Source organism: Sinocyclocheilus grahami, unplaced genomic scaffold (genome assembly GCF_001515645.1).
Source record: "Sinocyclocheilus grahami isolate Dianchi unplaced genomic scaffold, SAMN03320097.WGS_v1.1 scaffold317.1, whole genome shotgun sequence".
NCBI classification, from domain to species: Eukaryota; Metazoa; Chordata; class Actinopteri; order Cypriniformes; family Cyprinidae; genus Sinocyclocheilus; species Sinocyclocheilus grahami.
The window spans coordinates 142,418-162,995 of record NW_015505496.1 but is presented as its reverse complement, the minus strand read 5'-3'; the positions used below and the strand labels follow the sequence as shown (position 1 = coordinate 162,995).

The 20,578-nt window shown below is 35.4% G+C and overlaps 1 protein-coding gene across 1 annotated transcript in view; it reads left to right on the top strand.

Annotated features, from left to right (window-relative positions):
• Window positions 1–20,578, top strand: part of arid3c (AT rich interactive domain 3C (BRIGHT-like)) — a 115,456-nt gene that overhangs the window by 83,613 nt on the left and 11,265 nt on the right. The window contains exons 4-5 of the mRNA XM_016294375.1: window positions 2,001–2,073; window positions 16,311–16,494. Coding sequence (XP_016149861.1) covers window positions 2,001–2,073; window positions 16,311–16,494 — 257 coding nt within the window. The remainder of the gene's footprint in view (window positions 1–2,000; window positions 2,074–16,310; window positions 16,495–20,578) is intronic.

Here is a 20,578-nt window from a genome sequence, read left to right as displayed (position 1 = left end):
CAATATGTATCGCGATATCATTTTTTTCAATAACGGTGATATGATTTTTAAACACATTTCCGATATTTCGATATACATTACCAGTGTTTCCCATACATTGATTTATTTGTGCCGTTTGACTTCGTTGAATAAACATGAGCACTGCACGTTTCAAAATCAAAACACGTTGCGGGTGTTTTATATGGATGTATCTCTGAAGGGAACCGACTGTCTTCAGAATAGTTTAGATGGCATTTTTATCTGATAAAGTAGCGTTCATGAGCGGAGCTGCTTTGTTTACAGCCATTACTGGAGAAACCATTAGTTCCACCGCTCTCACAGCGCCTCCTGCTGTTTGCATTTTCAGTTTGCATAATCAGTTTGCATTTTCAATAATAAACCCATTTCCAGCAACATGCTTTTTTTGTTTTTGTTTTCTGAAGCAACTCGGAGTATGTTTCATACTCGTTATCCTGGTTAATGCACGTTTCAATCTATTAGAATAATCAGCCTACACTACCAGTCAAAAAAGTTTTTGAACTGCAAGATTTTTAATGTTTCTTAAAGAATTATCTTCTGCTCACCAAGCCTGCATTTATTTGATCCAAAATGCACCAAAAGCTGTAACATTTTGAAATATTTGTACTATTTAAAATAACTGCTTTCTATTGGAATATATTTTAAAATGTAATTTATTCATGTGATCAAAGCTAAATTTTCAGCATCATTTTCTACTCCAGTCTTCACCTTGGTGAGCAGAAGAGAATTCTTTAAAAAACATTAAAATCTTACTGTTCAAAAACTTTTGACTGGTATGTTAGCCTATAGTTTGAAGTAAAAAATATTAATATTAATATATTTGACAGTGATTTCACATTTCTTGTTTGTATGAAGGTTAAATACCAATAAAAGGTGAACATTTATTTACTTGCGCCATTTTTTTCCTAAAATATTATATAGTTTTATAGGAGTAGGTTTCATAGAGTTGGCAAATTAATTTTTCATAAGTTTGTAGGTAAAGACATCTGTTGTGGCCAATCTTGGCCATTTTTATGAGACTTTTTTAATAGTGTTCATATCGATATCGGAATTATACCGTATCGACCGAAATTAAGAAATATATCGTGATATAAATTTTGGCCATATCGTCCAGCCCTATGCGAGAGCACCCTCTGGCCTTCGGATGGAGATTTACTGCTGATCACAGAACCGTGCTTCACTGAAAGATATGCATGACAATCGCAGCTTCTGCCTAATCGCGATTTATCGCCTTTGCGATTTAATTTCGATCAATCGTGCATCCTTAGTATGAAGCATATACAGAATTTGTCAGATATCATCTATGCAGGTGACTTGATAGGCTTTACTGCATTTTAGAGCTTCATTCCCAATTAGAGATTTTTCTTTGTTTGCTCGTCATATTTCAAACAGAACATGTTGCATTTGTGCTGTAAGCCTCGGAAATGTCACATATGGGTAAAAGCCTGTTGTGTCTTGTTCAGACTTTAAACCCACTGTACCTTTTTCCGAGGTATTGATTGCAATGGTCCTTTAATATTGGTGACAGCTAATACACTTCTAAATTATCGGTTATTATCTCCGGGGCCTTGTTCCATGTGCCCTGCTGTTTCCAAAGGTCATCCCTCTGTCTTCCTGTATCGACCTGCTCGCCTGTTAACATAGCCTAAGGCTTATTGAAAGTGAAGGTTGAGGAGCATATTTCCATCATGTTGCAGTCTTTTCCTTCACGAGACGGCTTTTAAAAGGCTCTTTTGAGCATGTCCATTCAGAGAGAGGGGACAGGATGAGAAAACATAATGGATATGCCAATAAAGGGAAAAGCGCCCTTAAAATGCATGTGGTTTTCCACTGGTGTGAGTGTATCAGCATCCAGCTTTAATATATTATGTTTAACCATAGAAGGGGTGCACTGTATATGCTTGACATTCATAGCTTCATAACTGTAATGACAAAGCAAAATCCTCAAAATACTAACGAAGCATCTTCTTTTCATTTAACAGCTGTACGAACTGGACGATGATGAGAAAAGGAAGGAGTTTCTTGATGATCTCTTCAGTTTCATGCAAAAAAGAGGTGAGTTTTGTTATGTGCAGCTGTTCAGATCACAAATGTCAGAAGAAGAACACACCCTTTCACACTCACATTGCAAACCCATATGTTGCTTTTAGATGATAATGTTCAGATATGGCTAATTATAGGTCTTTCTGGCACAATTTTGGACATATTCCAGGTGAAATTGTATTTACTCATCTTCATAGAAAACTAAATAAGAAAATAAGCTTTTTAATTTTTTTTTGAGGGACTTCTTTCATAGGAACAATTCAAATAAGTAGGTTTGATTATAATTGTGTGCCACCTGTGTTTGAAAACAAAGCATCATAAATGTCTAACCACCCATCTGCATTCTTGCCAACAATAGAAATGCAGGGTTTATTGTTTTGGTAAAGGCTGAGAATGTGTAGATACTATTGTGATAGGCTTTTTCAGGTTTCCTGTTTGAACCGTCCATTTGCCCCTGATGCTATCTGAAACAACGGCTTCTGCTGTTTGTTTTATAATTACTCTTAGATTATGTGAAAACATCCCTGAGGCGATGACCTTGCCACGGTAGGGAAGCCAGCATCCTGGTATTATGGCCATGGCATAATGAATTTTCAGCTTTATTGAGGAGGGAGGTACATCATCTGAGAAGTTTTTCCCACCGAGGTGTTTCAGCAGACATCAGAACTCCGATATTTTATAGAGGAAATAGAGGAACTTTAATGGCCTTGCATAATATGAGGAAGTTTGCAGCCTTTGATGACTTTCCAAGACAGGACAGAGTTATTTTAAGTTTTTGTTGTTTTGTGTGGCTCTGCTCTGTTTTGGTAATATGGTGTATTTTCACTATAATTTTGGTTTACATCCAAGTAGATTTTTTTCCTAAACAATTAAGAAATCTTGCAAAATTTCAAAATCCCTGGTAGCCGTTCAGACAGGCACTCTTGTAGCCCGAAATGAATTTAACTAGCCCCCCTGAAATGCCAATCAAAAACATTTTCAAAACACAAATATCAGCATATATCAAGGAAGGAGTTTTATTTCACTATTTACAGGATATCTGCGGGATTTTTAAAAATCAACTTAATGCTTTTTATAACCCTTTTTAAGACCTGAACAAATAAAATGATCAACGTATTACTGGGATAGGGAAAAGTCTATTGTAACATATTAAACCGTAAAATGACATGAAAATACAGGTTTTCACAAAAACAAGTCTCATAAAATATAAACATCTCATTTCAGCCTTTAAACCATTTTTAAGAAAAGAGATGAGTCAAACATATAAATTATTATATTAATTTAAAATATATATCTTACTGACATTTGTGACTATCTCACATTTACAACTGCATGTTTTCTGCGTAGAAACATGAGGCGATTTTCGCATTGGACTAAAACAGCAGACGGGCTTATTGAAAATGTGAATTCATTCTCTGCCACTAGATGGGGCTTTTGAAAGAGCAGAAACAGAAAGTATATCAGATTTTTTCTGAGAAAGAAGAATTGGGCAAGAAACACTCTTAATGAACAATGACAGATAATCGTTCTGTCCTTCCTTACACATTACACTAAAAGTACTTGGCAGTATCTCAACAAAATCTATGTAAATGTATTGTGGGGTGTTGCTGACCTTGCCCGCCTGTTAGCAGTACAATATTACCACCAAATAGCTCTCAACATTTTGACAGCTGACTATTCAGAGCTCATTTCATGCTTTTGTCAGTACATACTATATGTGACCCTGGATCACAAAACCAGTCATAAGGGTCCATTTTTTCTGACATTTGTGACTATCTCACATTTACAACTGCATGTTTTCTGCGTAGAAACATGAGGCGATTTTCGCATTGGACTAAAACAGCAGACGGGCTTATTGAAAATGTGAATTCATTCTCTGCCACTAGATGGGGCTTTTGAAAGAGCAGAAACAGAAAGTATATCAGATTTTTTCTGAGAAAGAAGAATTGGGCAAGAAACACTCTTAATGAACAATGACAGATAATCGTTCTGTCCTTCCTTACACATTACACTAAAAGTACTTGGCAGTATCTCAACAAAATCTATGTAAATGTATTGTGGGGTGTTGCTGACCTTGCCCGCCTGTTAGCAGTACAATATTACCACCAAATAGCTCTCAACATTTTGACAGCTGACTATTCAGAGCTCATTTCATGCTTTTGTCAGTACATACTATATGTGACCCTGGATCACAAAACCAGTCATAAGGGTCCATTTTTTGAAATTGAGATTTATATATCATCTGAAAGCTGAATAAATAAGCTTATCTGGAATCTGAAAATTGCCTTTAAAGTTGTCCAAATAAAGTCTGAACTTTGAACAATGAACTTTTGATATATTTATGGTATGAAATTTACTAAATTTCTTCATGGAAGATGATCTTTATTTAATATCCTATTGATTTTTGGCATAAAAGAAAAATCTATCATTTTGACCCATACAATGTATTGTTGGCTGTTGCTACAAATATACTTGTGCGACTTATGACTGTTTTTTTGGTCCAGGGTCACATATATCAGTGCTGTAATGTAGTTACATACACGTTTTGAAAGGGAGATTCTGTCTGTGTTTGAAAATGTACAGTATTAGATTACTTTAATTTCATATAATAATTAAGTATATTATTATATTAATGTTGCTATTATATTATTAAATTCAAAATTGTATGAATTATTATATAATTTTATGCTGGTTCTCTTACAAAAAAAGTGTCACATTAAAAGTAATGTGAATTAATATAATTTAAAAAATGAAAATAAAGTCATAAAATAATATGCCTTAAATAACCATAAAATAATAAAGCAAGAATACGGTCATAAAGATAAGAATTAAGTATTTATAAAATATTATTACAAGATTAAAGTCATAATATTTTGAAAATAAGGTCAAGATTTCTAGTAATATTATGAAAATTAAGTTGTAGCATTATTAATTATAATCTGCATATAATGTGATTAATTCAATTAAAAAAAAACGAATTGACCATCTTTATACAACATAATTTGTGCTACATTATACACAGTATGGTATGAAAGCTTCTTTTCTCAAGCTTTCCATACCAGTGACACATTTTTTGTAATACATTTGTTTAAACAACATGTGTGGCCATTTTTGACTAGTCAAACCATCTTTGCAACAGATTTTGGTGTTTTAAGCAGAACTCCACCTTGGTGGTTTGGTTTAGTGTTTGAGGCAGTTACAGGTCACAGGATATCTGATTTATTTTCCCTGAGAGGCAACAGATGACAGAGAGGGCCGAGTTGTCATTTAGCTCTTTCTCATCTGTGATGACAGGAATGCAGGGCAGGTTTTAATCGCGGTTCATGCTGTTGTTATAGCGCCATGGGCTAATCTATGCAAGACAGCCAGCGAGGAGACACCCAGTCTGGTGATGCCATGACATAAAAATGCCTGAATGCAGTGAAGTGAAGCTCTTCCCGTCAGCTCAGGCATGAGATCAAATATAATTAAATCCCCGCTGCCTCTGTTCTTATGCTTGATGTCTAAATCTGTATTGACTTCATCGCTTGGAAAATCAGAACACCCAGTGCACTCATCAAGAGTTCATATACATTTAGACAGTTTGGATTGAAGACACAAATGTTTAAAATATATTTTATGCAAACACATATTTAGCTATCAGTAATGAACATTAAATGAAAACCCCTGTTGTTTTAGAATAAAGGCTTTTTACATTATCTCTGTTATGGATTTTCCTGTCATACATGAGTCTTTCAGCACATAATCCAGGTTACCTGCCGTACTTGTTTTACTGTTGTGTTGTCAATCATGTCTCCATGGTGTTAAATGACCAAGTGGCATTTATAGCTGTGTTATCATACTGTGTAACTGACAGCATGAATAGAATGGGAACTCCCATTTAACTTCCACCATATTAAGTTTTGTCATTCAATATGGTGGTTCATGAGTGACAGTTGGAACTGTTCATCACAAGGAACAAGACTATGAGACAGAGGATTCTCATTACCTTCCACCGAGACATACTCAGTTAGGACACTTAACAAATTTAGTGGGGAAACAATTGTCATTTAGAAATTGCAAGTAAATTTCACAAATAGTTACAAAGAAGAAGCTAGTACCACATTGAAAGACTGAAATTGTATTTTTTTTTTTTTTGTAAAACATACTCCAGTAATCTTTATTTATAGTTTTGAAAAAGACTTTTTTCTGCATAGATGCTAATAGACCGAGACAGTTCTGGGGTTTGTTAGTCATTTCTGAAGTATAGAGAAAAATTGTGCCTCTGAAAGTCTACACCTACCATCTGAACATAGATTTTGCCTATGGTTGTGTAGATTTTGCCTGTGGACGTTTTGTCAGTGACTGGGGTAATATTCCTCACATCAGATTCCACGTTCTTGTAACACATGGTTGCTGCAGGTCCATTTTCCTTCACTTAGCAATATCAGGCATCTGTGTAGGCTTCAACAGTGACAGGTGATAATTTGATAATCCCGAGTCTAAGTTTTTTTCATACTAGAGCGAAACTATTTGCTCCTGTGAGATCTTGAAACGTGCTGCCCCCACTGAAATAAGGGTGTTCATAGAAGCACACCGTTAGTGGTTTTTCTTGTTTGAAACTTGGTAAGGATCATTTTACAAATGGCATGCTGCATATTATAAATGAGATTTCAAGACATATTTGGATTGAATAAGATTAATACCATGTTGCAATTTGAGATGGAAGCACAAACAGCTGATATCATGTTACAGCTCTTATTAAAAGCTGCACTTGCTGAGAGTGTTTTCCCGAACTTTATTATTGCAGCTCTTTGACAACAGATACAGTGGTGTGAAAAAGTGTTGACCCCCTTCCTGATTTCTTATTTTTTTTGCGTATTTGTCACACTTTAATGTTTCAGATCATCAAACAAATTTAAATATTAGTCAAAGATAACACAAGTAAACACAACATGCAGTTTTTAAATGAAGGTTTTTATTATTAAGGGAACACGAAATCCAAAACTACATGGCCCTGTGTGAAGAAGTGTTTGCCCCCCTGTTAAAACTGTGGTTTATCACAAAAAAGGCGGTTCATGCTCGAAAACCCTCCAATGTGGCTGAATTACAACAATTCTGCATAGATGAGTGGACCAAAATTCCTCCACAGCACTGTAACAGACTCATTGCAAGTTATCGCAAACGCTTGATTGCAGTTGTTGCTGCTAAGGGTGGCCCAACCAGTTATTAGGTTTAGGGGGCAAACACTTCTTCACACAGCGCCATGTAGTTTGGGATTGTTTTCCCTTAATAATAAAAACCTTCATTTAAAAACTGCATGTTGTGTTTTCTTGTGTTATCTTTGACTAATATTTAAATTTGTTTGATGATCTGAAACATTAAAGTGTGACAAACATGCAAAAAAAGAAGAAATCAGGAAGGGGGCCAACACTTTTTCACACCACTGTATTTACTCCCTTGCAAATACTATCTGTACTACTGCACTGCTTTATCAGACAGGTTTTGTTGTGTTTAAGATTTTATGGAGTAACTGTAAATTATTTTAGAGTGTTTTTCACAAATAGGGGTTGTTATTGCATAGGGTTGGTTACATGTTGATATAAATGTCGTCACAAAAATAATAATTACAAATAAAATAAATATATAAAATTAAAAATGAACACATGGGAAAATAAATTACGGTAATTGTTTTTCCAGATGGTAACATGTAGAAGTTCTGAAATACATTATAAATTATGATAGATTATAATAACATAAATATCTGTGGGTGACAGTTTTATGATTATGCTTTAAAATGTTTTGTCAAATAATGTATGGTAACATTTAAATGTACTGTTTTTATTATTTATTCTAACAATTGTAATTGTGTAAATCTTTTTATCACCAAGGGTTTTCTCAACTTTGCAGTTTGCTGCTAGATCTGCAACTGCACATATCCATTTTATTGTCTTCCGTTCTTTCTTAAATTTACATATTAACTGAACACCTGATGTTAGGTGATCAATAGTCTTATTTTGATATGCTTGACATGACTAAGATGAATGACAGGATGCAAACCATCCACCTGCCGTTATTTTGATAGGTAAATTTAAGCAGTACACTATAATAGAGGAAAGGTCAATGATCATTGATACCAAGTTCATATTTAGAACTTTCACAAGTATTGGTTACACTGCAATCTGAGCTTCAACCTAGTGAAGATTTCAGAATGCAATTAGGACACACTGTCTTATATGTATTTTGAACTGCAGTGTATTTTCCATGTATCTCTGAAAATAAATGTCATATTTGGTGACTGGCACAAAATGTTGTACACATATCTATAATGCAAGATTTTTTTAGTTTTGAGATTTGGATTTGTGTATTTAATTTTCCCCCCTAACAAATCTTAAAGCAATAGTTCACCTCAAAATGAAAAATAATTTACCCTCATGTTGTTCTTCAATTGAGAACAAAAAGTGAAGTTTGAAAGTTCCAGTCTTCGTACTTTCAGAGGCGCAGTTTTTCTCTATACTTCAGACACAGGCTCACAAACCCCAGAACCGCCCTCTGTCTATTAGCATCTACACAGTAAAAAAATGATCTTTCAAAACTGTAAATAAAGATTACTGGAGTAATTTTTACAAGAAAATACAATTTCAGTCTTTCAATGTGGTATGCTTCTTCTTTGTCACTATTTGTGAAATTTACTTGCAATTTCTAAATGACAATTGTTTCACCACCAAATTTAAGTGTCCTTACTGAGCATGCATTGCTGGACGGTACTGTTTTTATAATATATTGTAATAACTGTACATTTTTCATTTTATTTTTATCACTAAGGACTTCCTCAACTTGAGAAAATTAGCAATTTGCTGCTAGATCTGCATGATTCACAAAAATAAGTGATAGTTCATTTCGGATAGACGCAATGCGAAATGTTCCCCTCCCAGAATGACGTTCCACATCAGTTCAGTCACAGGATCAAATAACAGCTTGACGATAGTAAGAAAATGAAAACTTTGGCTGAAATCTTCTCAGCTTCACTATGTGTCCGGAACACATTAAAAAGCAATACACGAAAGGTTCTCCCCCGCTGTGAGGGAATCTGTGCCAGGACTGTTGTCCCCTGTAGGCCTGGCCTGAGACCAGAGGTCACTGGCCTTCCCAGTGTCCCCTGAACCTTGCCATCATCAATCATAACCTGTCAAATGTGAATCGTTTGTCGCAAGCCCATCTGTATACTGAGATGGCCGTATCTTTTTTCACATCAAAATGGCTGCCTCTATTTCACAGCTCAACACAAACAGTCCTGTGTTTAACTCCACTCATGGAAGAATGTAGATGAAATTCCCTGCTCCCCCAGAGAGCTTTATATAGAGAGAAGTATTTATGACCAGCTGTTTGAGACCTGTAAATGAAACGTGTACTGCAAATTATATCTCTGTCAAAGCGGAGATATCATGTGATTCCAAGAAAGTTTTAGAAACATGGACAGTTGTTTGGTGAAAACTTTCTTTGTTTGACTCTGGCTATACTATGGTGGTCTCATTATATGAAGAGAAATGAGATTTAAACAACTGATGTAAATCACCTAATTGTATCCTTTTTTTTTAGATGCCTTGATGGCTGAAGAATAAATATGTCCATCGTGGAAGAGACTTTAGAGTGATGGGCTCATTTACGACCACTAATCTTTAAGCAATAGGAACAATGCAAGTGTTATTGTCTATTGTAAACTGATAAATTCCCACTTTGATTCATGATTCCCACAGGAAGGCAACAATAAATTGATCACATCTTAGGGCAGCATCAGCACTTTCTTTTGAATAAATCAATAATAGACACTTTTATAATTACCTGAAATACTAATGAAGAGAATGAAAGACCATGAAGAAGTGAGTCTTTTCGTTTCTGCTGTATTTTCAGTTCTAATTTCCCTGTGTTCCATAGGATGGAATTCAGGCTAATAGCACTCCCAAAGCACACCCCTGAAGTGTGTGGAAATGCCATTCTGCTAAGATTTAAAAAAAAAAAGAATAAAAGTATAGATTTTGATTATGCTAATTTACTACATTTGGCTGCTCCACAAAGTGCTTCTTTTCAGTTGTTTTTTAAACATGCACTAAATGTATGTCTTTGACTATTGTGCTGCATCTCTTTTTCAGCGTTGGTTATTTAAAAACAAAATGTTTTACGGTGTATAGAATTAGTGGTCGACCAGTTTTTTTGACTGCCGATGCCGATATCTTGGAAAGCCGGGTGGCCGTTATAAAGCCGATATAATTGTATTTATTTTAATTAATATTTCATTTGAAATCATTTGAAAATGGATTAAAAAATAATTTTGTAAAATAAACATACTTATACTTTAGATGACAAAGTATTTTCCACAAATAAATAAATATTTTTTATAATTTTATAATTAAAAAACTAATAAAACTGTAAAAAAAAAAATTCAACTAACCAACAGAGCACTCAGTATTCTGGGAAGTTTGTGTGCATTGGGAATCATATTTTCTAATAAGGTAACACCTTACTTTCTAACAAGGTAACACTCATAACACACATCATACATACAGCACACAGTGAAAATGACATGAATATGACAGTGGGCAAGTGCAGCATAATTTGAAATCACAAATTTATGTTTAAAGCATAATTTGCACGGACCGAAAGTCACGCAGAGAACACACAGAGAACACGCGATCATGCAGGTCACATGCACACTTCACAAGATCTCACAACTGGATTCGACTTAGTTTGCAAGGTTTGTGAAATAAAATTTTCATTAGCCATTCAAAGATTTGTTTAAATGATGTAAATGAGTATTTGCTGAATGCTGACGGCAAACGAGGAAGTATAATGTTTGCCTTTCTATTACTAATAATATAAAATGTGTATATATATATATATACCTGTCTTTTCAGCTAAATGTTTATACTTGTACTCCACTTTCAACCCAGGCAGAGATTGATTTTTTTTTTTGTTAAATGGAAAGCATGTAGGCAAACCTGTTACTAGCTCCTTAGGAAGAGTTGCCTTTGTAGCATATCTTAAATGTCACTTTGGATAAAAGCATCTGCCAAATGAATAAATGTAATGTAAAGCTACCTAGTGTTCCTGACAAACACATCATAGAGGACTTAGTCAGGCTTGTTGGTCAGTACAATTTGCCTGTTTTATACACATGGATAAAGTTTTTTTTTTCTCTACAAATTAGCCCTTCATTTCATGCTTCGGAAGACCAAGCAATCGCAGGCACGTTGTCCTTCCATTATCTGGCTGAAGTGAATGATTAAAACGCAGACTGCTGATGAAGGCAGCCACATAGATGATTGGCCCCAACACCAGCTTATTCCCTTCAGCACATTTTAAATTAAACCTTTTTAGCCAGTGAGCAATTAACAGCAGGCAGCTATGTGAGCTCGGCGAAATGTGTTTCTCTGCACTCCACAATCACTCATTGTCATAATGATGCATGACCAGATCAAATTGTTTGGGATGACAAAAGCTCGTACTGGCCTTTATTCACTGCATCTTATTCAGGGAACTAGAGGAGATGAATACATCAGCTCAGAAATCGAGCGCTCGTAAATCTTGTTTTAAAGATGCTTATCCAGGTTCAGATTCAGTCCAAAGGGGGCTTTTGTAGAGTCAGGTTTTATTTATTTGCTCCAGCCTCATTTCGCTTGGCCTTTTGTGCATGGGAATAAATAATTATTTGTGCATTATTGTGTTTTAACTTTGTACATTATAAGGTATGTTAAGTAAGGAGTATGTTAGGAGGGAAGGTTTTGCAAGTGATGTCCGGAGGGAATATTTGCACAATATTTGCTTTTAATGACCCTAAAAGTTTGATTAAAACAAGAATATGTTATATTGGGAAGATGAAAACACTAAACTTGAAGGTTTAAGGTATCAACCTGATAAAATTATATGGAAAGGCAAGCAACTTTTACTATGCAAAAAAAAAATGCATTGAAAAACAAAAAGCGCACAGGAAATAAGCATAGATTGATTACTGTACAATCAGTTATTAATAGAGATATTTTGTTAGTTCTCACTTGTTATTGATTACAGGAGACATTTTCTCACAATTGCAAATCTCATCCAGGACTTTAGAAGTTATTTTGAAGCATTCACACAATGAGGTGATTTTCAATCTACTGTAAAAATGCTTACTAGTCTTCTTTGACTGGTCTATTCTGCATAGTACCTGTTTCACAGTGTTATGCAATAAATCTACGGACATTCAGATTCAGCAAATAAGCAATATCCAAAGTCAATTGACCAGATTTAGCCATTTTGATAATATCCTCCTTGGTTGCAGAGGACATCTCCTTCCTCTTTGCCATTTTCACTAAAACCCACAAAATTATGTTTAATAAAATGGCTAACACCTGCTATTTTATTTGATTCAATTATAATTAATAAACTTTGTAGGGTTAATAAACTTTGTAAGAACAATGATTTAGACATGTATCATTGCTTTATCACAAATGAAAGAGTGGACATTAGTTTTACACTCCTAGCACAACTATGCAATATGCATACAAAAAAGAGTGATTATATAGGCCTGGCATCGTTTTGGCTTATATGCAGGGCTGGTGAATAAATTTCGAGGGGGGATGGCGTTACACTTTTAACTGCTTAGGTTTTTTTGGAAATTAAAGTGATTTCCATATTTTATCCATTCAATAGCCTACGAAATCAATGCCAGTTCTGCACATAAACGTAGCGCAATATATAATAAAACCGTAGCAGGATATTTGTGTCTATGGATAGCTGTGCAATGCCGTCTTTTGTGATTGGCCATAATACCTGCAGACTGCAGCCAATGAAAATGCATTTTTATCGCTGCACTTCCTGCTCCTCACAGTACAGGTCGTGAAAGCAGACTGTGGTTTTTGTTCAGTGCTGAGTCATTCAAGCTCAGATCCTCTCATTATAACAAACAAAGTGTAGACACGATGTAAATAATAGATTCAGTGTACAGAGTAGAGAGCTTCATAAAGTATAACGGAAGTTTGTGAGATCGCGATGAGCAGTTTTATAAATTTTTGATATTATACAAAAGTTAATATTAAGTAAACACCATTGCCTGATTGTGCTCTATTTCGTCAAAAACTCAATGAATAAATCTGCGTTTTTGAACCTGCAAATTACTTTAAGGAGTCAAATTTCGCCTCATTTATAGTTAAATAAACTATTATTATTAAACTAAATAAACTATTAAATACAATCTACAAATCATGCAATACTGTACCACTAAATAATAAGTGTTTTTATGGGGCATTAGCTTAGCTAATCAGGCCAATTAGAGACAATTACTAGTCATTCTCATTTTTTATTAAATCATTCTTTGACTTTTTTTTTATTAAACACAAGGGGTCATTAATGATGCTTACATTATAATGTGCAAATTCACAGACAGTGTATCTTTAATATGGCCAGAATTGAAGGGTGCCTGTCTTGATATCCAAGAAGGTTTAGAGAAAATACTAGATAAGTTTAATGTTGTTTTAGATTATAAAATGTTTTATAATTAAATAAATAAATTGTTTGCCAACCACAGTGTATTCTACGCCCAAGATAAATTTTATTTAAATTCATTATTTTTTTAATACATTTCAGAGTGTTATTTTTTAAAGTCGGCATGAAATCAAAATGGAAAATTCTTATTTTTTAAAGGGGTCATATGATGTTGCTAAAAAGAACATTATTTTGTGTATTTGGTGTAATGAAGGCATGATGAAGCGGATATCGTCCTCTTTTGGAAGACCAAACAAAGTAGTTTCGCTTTCACAACGAAACACAGCGTTACACACGGTTGCACAGAGTGAGCGGCGGCGGCCTATAGTGAGCAGAGGCCGGGGGCTTGAGTGAGGAACGGCCGGCGGGCTGAGTGAGCAGAGGCAGCGGGCTTGAAAACGGCGCGGCTGATCTTCTTTATGCACCAAGAGCTTGTAACACTCCAAAGAGAAAGGAAAAAATTTAAATAGCATCATATGACCCCTTTAATGGAATACTTTTGTGTTTATTATAAATAATTTATCCGTGCACTTAATTTTTTTTTAATTCATGTGCCTTCCCACATAGTGACGTAGACATGTGTGGGCGTGTTAGAACGAGCTGTTTTAGGTAGGCGTGGTTGACTCTTAACTTTTATAAAGAATATCTCTTTGGATTTGAGATTTTAGTCTTTGCAACTTTACAGATCTTCTTTATGCACCAAGAGCTTGTAACACTCCAAAGAGAAAGGAAAAATTTAAATCGCATCATATGACCCCTTTAATGGAATACTTTTGTGTTTATTATAAATAATTTATCCGTACACTTAATTTTTTTTTAATTCATGTGCCCTTGTAATCTTTAATCAAAAACGTCAACCTCCCCCTCAAAACGACTCATCTTCTCATCCAGTCACGAGGTATGGCGCAAGGGCGGAGCAAGTGACGTGAGGGGTAAACGCTGGGATAAACAACAGGGGGAAAAGCTGAAGCTGATGCTTCACTTTATAGAAATCAATGCATTGACCAGTGCTGACGCAAGCCATGGGGGGAGTACACTAACCTTAAAAATGTAAAGGATATTACGACAACATTACTATTAGGACATCGCAAACTATTTTTTATGAATATGACTTAACCTGATGGAGGACGCGCTCAGTCATTCAGGCATGAAGCTGATGCTTCACTTTATAGAAATCAATGCATTGACCAGTGCTGACGCAAGCCATGGGGGAGTACACTAACCTTAAAAATGTAAAGGATATTACGACAACATTACTATTAGGACATCGCAAACTATTTTTTATGAATATGACTTAACCTGATGGAGGACGCGCTCAGTCATTCAGGCAGTCTCTCTCGCGCGTGCGCGCGCTGTTAGGCATGTTTTGTGCCGTTGATCGTCCTTGTCATCGTCTTCCTCAATAAATAAAAAATGTCTTCATGCTAGGGTGTCGGTGGTGAATCCAGTGGAGAGAAATCCACCCACAACTAACTGCAAACTGGCATTCAGATCTACCTCCATTTTTTTTAGCAACGCCCCAACTTCAACGATCCAATAAATTACCGAAGGATTAAATCAAGTCCCGCCCTCTCATTTGAGATGCCGTTTCACTCGGATAGATGTCACAGTAGAGAAGAAAAGACAATCGTTACTTCCGTTTCATGCCGACTTTAAGACAGCTTTTTTGTTTGTTTGTTTTTTGCACAGAAAAACGATTTGTACAGTGTTGCGTTATTACTTGATTTCCAGTGTATGATTTGAATCAAATCCAGTTGAGAACTACTACTTTAAACCATTTCAGGTTTTTCAAATCAAGACCCTTGATAGTTACTTTTACTTCAGTGATTGTGTGGTCAATTTGAGGAGACGTTAGAAACATCAATCGATTGTTTTAGATGTTTGTGCTACTTTAGATCTAATGCCAGCATTGTCTCGGAGAGAAGGCAGATAAATCTTTGATTTTAATAGTGTCTCTTAGTTTACATGCCAGAGAGGCAAAAGGAAGCCGTAATTACAAGTCTTAATTGATGTGTTTTTACCTTGATAGACCATAGCTCTGCTCTCCTTGCTCTTTTCAGACTGTGGCTTTGCTTGTTGTTGTTTGCTCTATATTTCTCTACGTATTGATTGCTATGATGGCAAATCCAATGGGCACAATAGAACTCTATCAGCAAAATACAGGTTAATTATCTTGAGGTCAGGCGGTCTCAGATGCACACAAAGGGCTTAACCTCTTCGCACATTACAACCTAACATTAAATCGTGAGCACAAATTATCACCAAGGTTTTTTTTCATTCAACAAATGAACTGGCAGTGGGAAGGAGAGCAGTGTTTAAGCATCGACATCCGAGAGTTGAGATGTTTGGCGACTTTTGTTCTCTTTTAAAAAGGCCATTTGCTCTTTATAGTCAAAATGATTATTTCCAACTACTGTTTGGGATTTAAGGTGCATATTAGATCATGATAAATGATTTTCACTTTGAGTACATACAGTGTGAAATTATTTTTACTGATTGAGATTTCACTCTTACATAAATCCAATCGTTCTCCAAAGAAGCCACAGGTCTTTCTTTTCACTAGATGCAAAACAGACAGTGCAGACCTTTGACTGAAGGAAAAAGTGATATTTTTGCTAAGTGGAGTGGGAAGCTGTCGTACGTTTTACTTATGCTTGACTGATTGGCCTTATAAGCAGCCGCGAGGCCCGTCAATGAGCTTGAGTTAATGGCATTGATTGTGGATATTGTGCTTTTTCCCCCGGCTCCTGCAGGGACTCCAGTGAATCGGATTCCTATCATGGCCAAGCAGGTGTTGGATCTCTACTCTCTCTACAAGCTTGTCACTGAAAAAGGCGGCTTAGTGGAAGTCATCAATAAGAAAATATGGCGCGAGATTACCAAAGGCCTGAACCTCCCTACCTCCATCACCAGTGCGGCTTTCACCCTCCGAACACAGTGAGTGAGATAACTTCAGACGGCAACAACCTGTTGATAGCTGCCAGTTGATTCTTGTCTATCTTGTCCTGTTCAATTATCTGCTTTTAAAATAAAGAGAGTGAAGAGGGGAGTGTATTTGACAGTGTTTGCTAAAGGAAGAAAGAGCTTTTAAAGAGATACATTTGTACAGCAAAATTGAGATTAATCAAGCAAACAATAATGCTGTTTACGCATTGTACATTGTCGAATCAGAACAATGTGAATTGAATAAAGACTAGGGCTCACTATTTAACTTAATATAGTACAATTAATTATTGTCAAAAACATGGCTTTTATGGTGAAAGAACCTAAAAACAGTAGGACACAACGTAATGGCCAAAGACATTTTGCATATGTATAAAGGCTCCGAACAAAAGAACGCATACTGTGTGAACAACTGCTAAGACACATTGACAAACTTGATTGCGAAATGGATTGCCGTGGACAATATATTGATTTCTAAAGCTGCTTTTTGACTAATGCTTTACACATCTAACACTCATCAAAGGTTTTTTTTCTTCAGCAAAATGTTAATATACTATTGTTCAAAATTTAGGCTCACAGAGGCTGTATTCATTTGAACAAAAATACAGTAAAACAGTCATATTGTGGAAAAATTATTACAATTTAAAATAACTATTTTATATTTTAATTTTTTTAAATGTCATTTCTTCCTGTGATGGCATAGCTGAATTTTCAGCAGCCATTATACAAGTCTTGAGTGTCACAGGATCCTTTAGAAATCATTCTTTCAGAATTATTTTCAGAGTGATTTTTTTTTTGTTATACAACTTATTTATTTATAGAAATTTATTTTAAATAGAGTCAAAACATAATCTTTTTATAACAATGTAAAAGTCTTCACTGTCACTTTTGATCAATTTTATTTCTTTAAAAAGATCTGAACTTTATGAATTTTTGTTAATTTTACATTTGACTCAAATATTTAACTCATTTCATGAAAACAATGTGTTGCTGCATGTGTTTCAGAAATATAGTGCTGTTTCTGTTGCTACTTTCTGTGTAAATCGTTTGTGCAAGTCCACTCTCAGCACTGTCATTTAACACAATTACATAACTCTCTAAGACATGCAGGTCTCCTGTAGCCAGTGCTTAATTTGAGCCAGATCCTTTTCTGGAAAATGTCCGATTTTGGATTTTTGCTTTCCGGTAATTGTGTTTAAGGATCCGGCATTAGATCGTGACAGTGCCTGCGTGCATATGAGAGCGAGCGCAGGTTTATGTATTTGGAGGTTATGTATTGGTTCTCAACATATTTTTGACCGTGACCAGTCAGCTTTCTTAAGTTCAAACTCGCTCTCATTGATTGGTGCTTACTGCTTATTGTTTTGTGAGCAGCAGAACGTTTGGAGAGAGTGTAATAATACCAGAAATTCCAGAAATAATACCAAATAAAGTGAACTATTATAATGTATAAACATTTTAAACACTATAAACTAGGGCTGTGCGATATGGACAAGAAAAACCTATCGCGATTTCTTTGATCAATTTTGCGATTTCAATTTTAAACATTAATTTACAAACAAACTTTACAGTCATTAATGCATTCAGTGTGAATTTGAAACATATTTCCAAAAGAAAACCAATTAGAGCTTTATCAAAAAGCTGTTACATGTCTCTAGAACAGACATAAGGCAAAATAATCACTAAGTAAATGTGTAACAAAATGTCTCTAGAACAGACATATGGCAAAAAAAAAAAAAAAAAAAATCCCATGTCCAGGGATTTTTTTTTGCCATGCATTGGTCATAGAGCTCTTTGTGGCGTTGCCTCAATTGTTGAACTAGATTTGTTGCGCCAAGTTCACACGTACTCCGTCTGCAGTGCGTATACAGTATGTGTTAGGGTTAGTATGTGCGGAAAAAATACGCACCACAGACGGAGTGTGTGAACCTGGCGTTACGTTTGTATGCCCGCCCGGTCTGTTCTGTTTTCGTGCTCCATTTAGGTGCACTGCACTCTGATTGGTTTGGATAGCATGCGGGAGGTCGGGGGCGTGGAAAATCGTGCTATAAAGCGATTTAGAAAATCGTGCACGCTCAAATCGTGATTTTATGACGATTTCGATTAATCGCACAGCCCTACTATAAACATAGCTATACTATACGTTAGTATAGCTCACTCCAAAACAAATAATATAAATATAACGCTATTCAGAACAGAACAAGAATGAAATAAAAATATATAAACTTAAAGAAACCAAAACAAATGAAACTGAAAGTACCAGGAGTTAATTGGGCTCACGTACCTCTCATTTGGCACAAATCCTAATGTTTCCATATTCACAATGTATTTGAATTAAACTATTATTTATAATGTAGAGGCTTTGTACTTCACGCGCGTTCGTATATCGACAGAAATGTCCTCTTCACATGAGCAAAAATGTGCTTGGCATACAAATTGGACCAGTTATACCACAGACTATTTAAATTGACCAGTGTAACCTTTTTTTGGTTTTATTTTGATAATGAACAGACTGCGATGTCAAGTTTGATTTGCGAATATGTGGTGTGTGTGTGTGTGTGTGTGTGTGTGTGAGCGCGAGGCGCCGGCACGATTGAACAGCTGAAACATAAAATACATCATTTTTGATCATACAGATAAGAGTAAGACATAATTCGAAACCACAAAGTGTTTAAATGCACGTTTAATTAAAACTGTTACATATTTAAGTCAGATATTTTTCGCATATTTATACCCATACTATAACAAATGTTGTTATTTTTAGTGTATCTTAGATATTCATTTTCCTAAAATCATCCTGGCAACCCATTTTTGACCCAGAGTTTGAAGCTGTGCCCTAGTTAGGTTAGTGCAGAAACTTGTGAACAATGCTCTCTTATAGGCATGGGTCGGTATGAGATTTTGACGGTATAATAACCTTAAGCAAAAATATCATGGTGTCACGGTACTGTCGTTACAGCTCTAAAATGTGTTATTTTTAAATGACTGGGTAAAAAAAAATAAAAATTTCTGCTGAACACAATATATTTTATTTTTGAGCAACATACAGAATATTAGGAACAGTAGAATGTTTATTTTTTCTTTGATTTGTTTCCTAAAAAGAAGAAAAATAAAGGCTGACATCTTTATTTAACCTAAATCTGTAATTACAGTTATATCATTTTAGTTATATAATTCATATACATATAATTTATATAATTTAGTTATATCATTTCATATACATCATTTGATTTAATAATAACCCAATTTGAAGCAAAAACAGAATGTTCTAACTAGCTTTGTGAAATTATACTCTTCCAATAGTTTGTGAATCATGAACAGTGAATGATCTGCCTGCTACAGTATTTTTCTCTGTGCGTCTATCTTCAGCGTCTCTGGCCTGTGTTAACGGGCGTTTACAGACTTCATATTTTCACATAAATTACATTTTGGAAAAAGATTGCATTGCAATGCAGTTTGTGCAAGTCCAGAAAAAAGACGAGTTGCAATAAGACAAAAAACGGCCGGTTGCCGATCGCGTAAGTTCCAGGGAAAGCTCCTTAAAACTTCGGCCATCCTACACACACGTGACTGACCGCTCGCTTGCACCAACAGGAGGAGGAGGGTCGTGTTACTCTCTACACTGCACTCAACCTGAGAGATTCCTACACTTTCAGTCTTTGAGGAGACATTAAAAAGCGCATACCGCAGGACCTGTATAACAGAAAATATTAGTGATTTTGAAACCGTGAAATTTTCCAATCGCGGTATACCTTGCAACCGGTAATCGGCCCATGCCTATTATCTTATAATTGTGGCATCACCGTTTAGTTACGTTATTGAATGTTCCGGGAAAACTTAAGTTGTATTTTCAGTGTCGGTCACAGCGCCTTTTAATTGCTGTTTTGGATCTGGCAATTATTCATTTACAAATTAAGCACTGCCTGTAGCCCTGTAGTCAGTCATAAGAAAACACAATGGAATTTGAAGGCAGTCATTATTACGTTGATCATGACAAAAAAAGGCTCTTTATGTAGACAGTTGTACAGACAGTTGGCCTCTCATCCAGGTCATGTAAATACATTGTAGTGTAATGTTT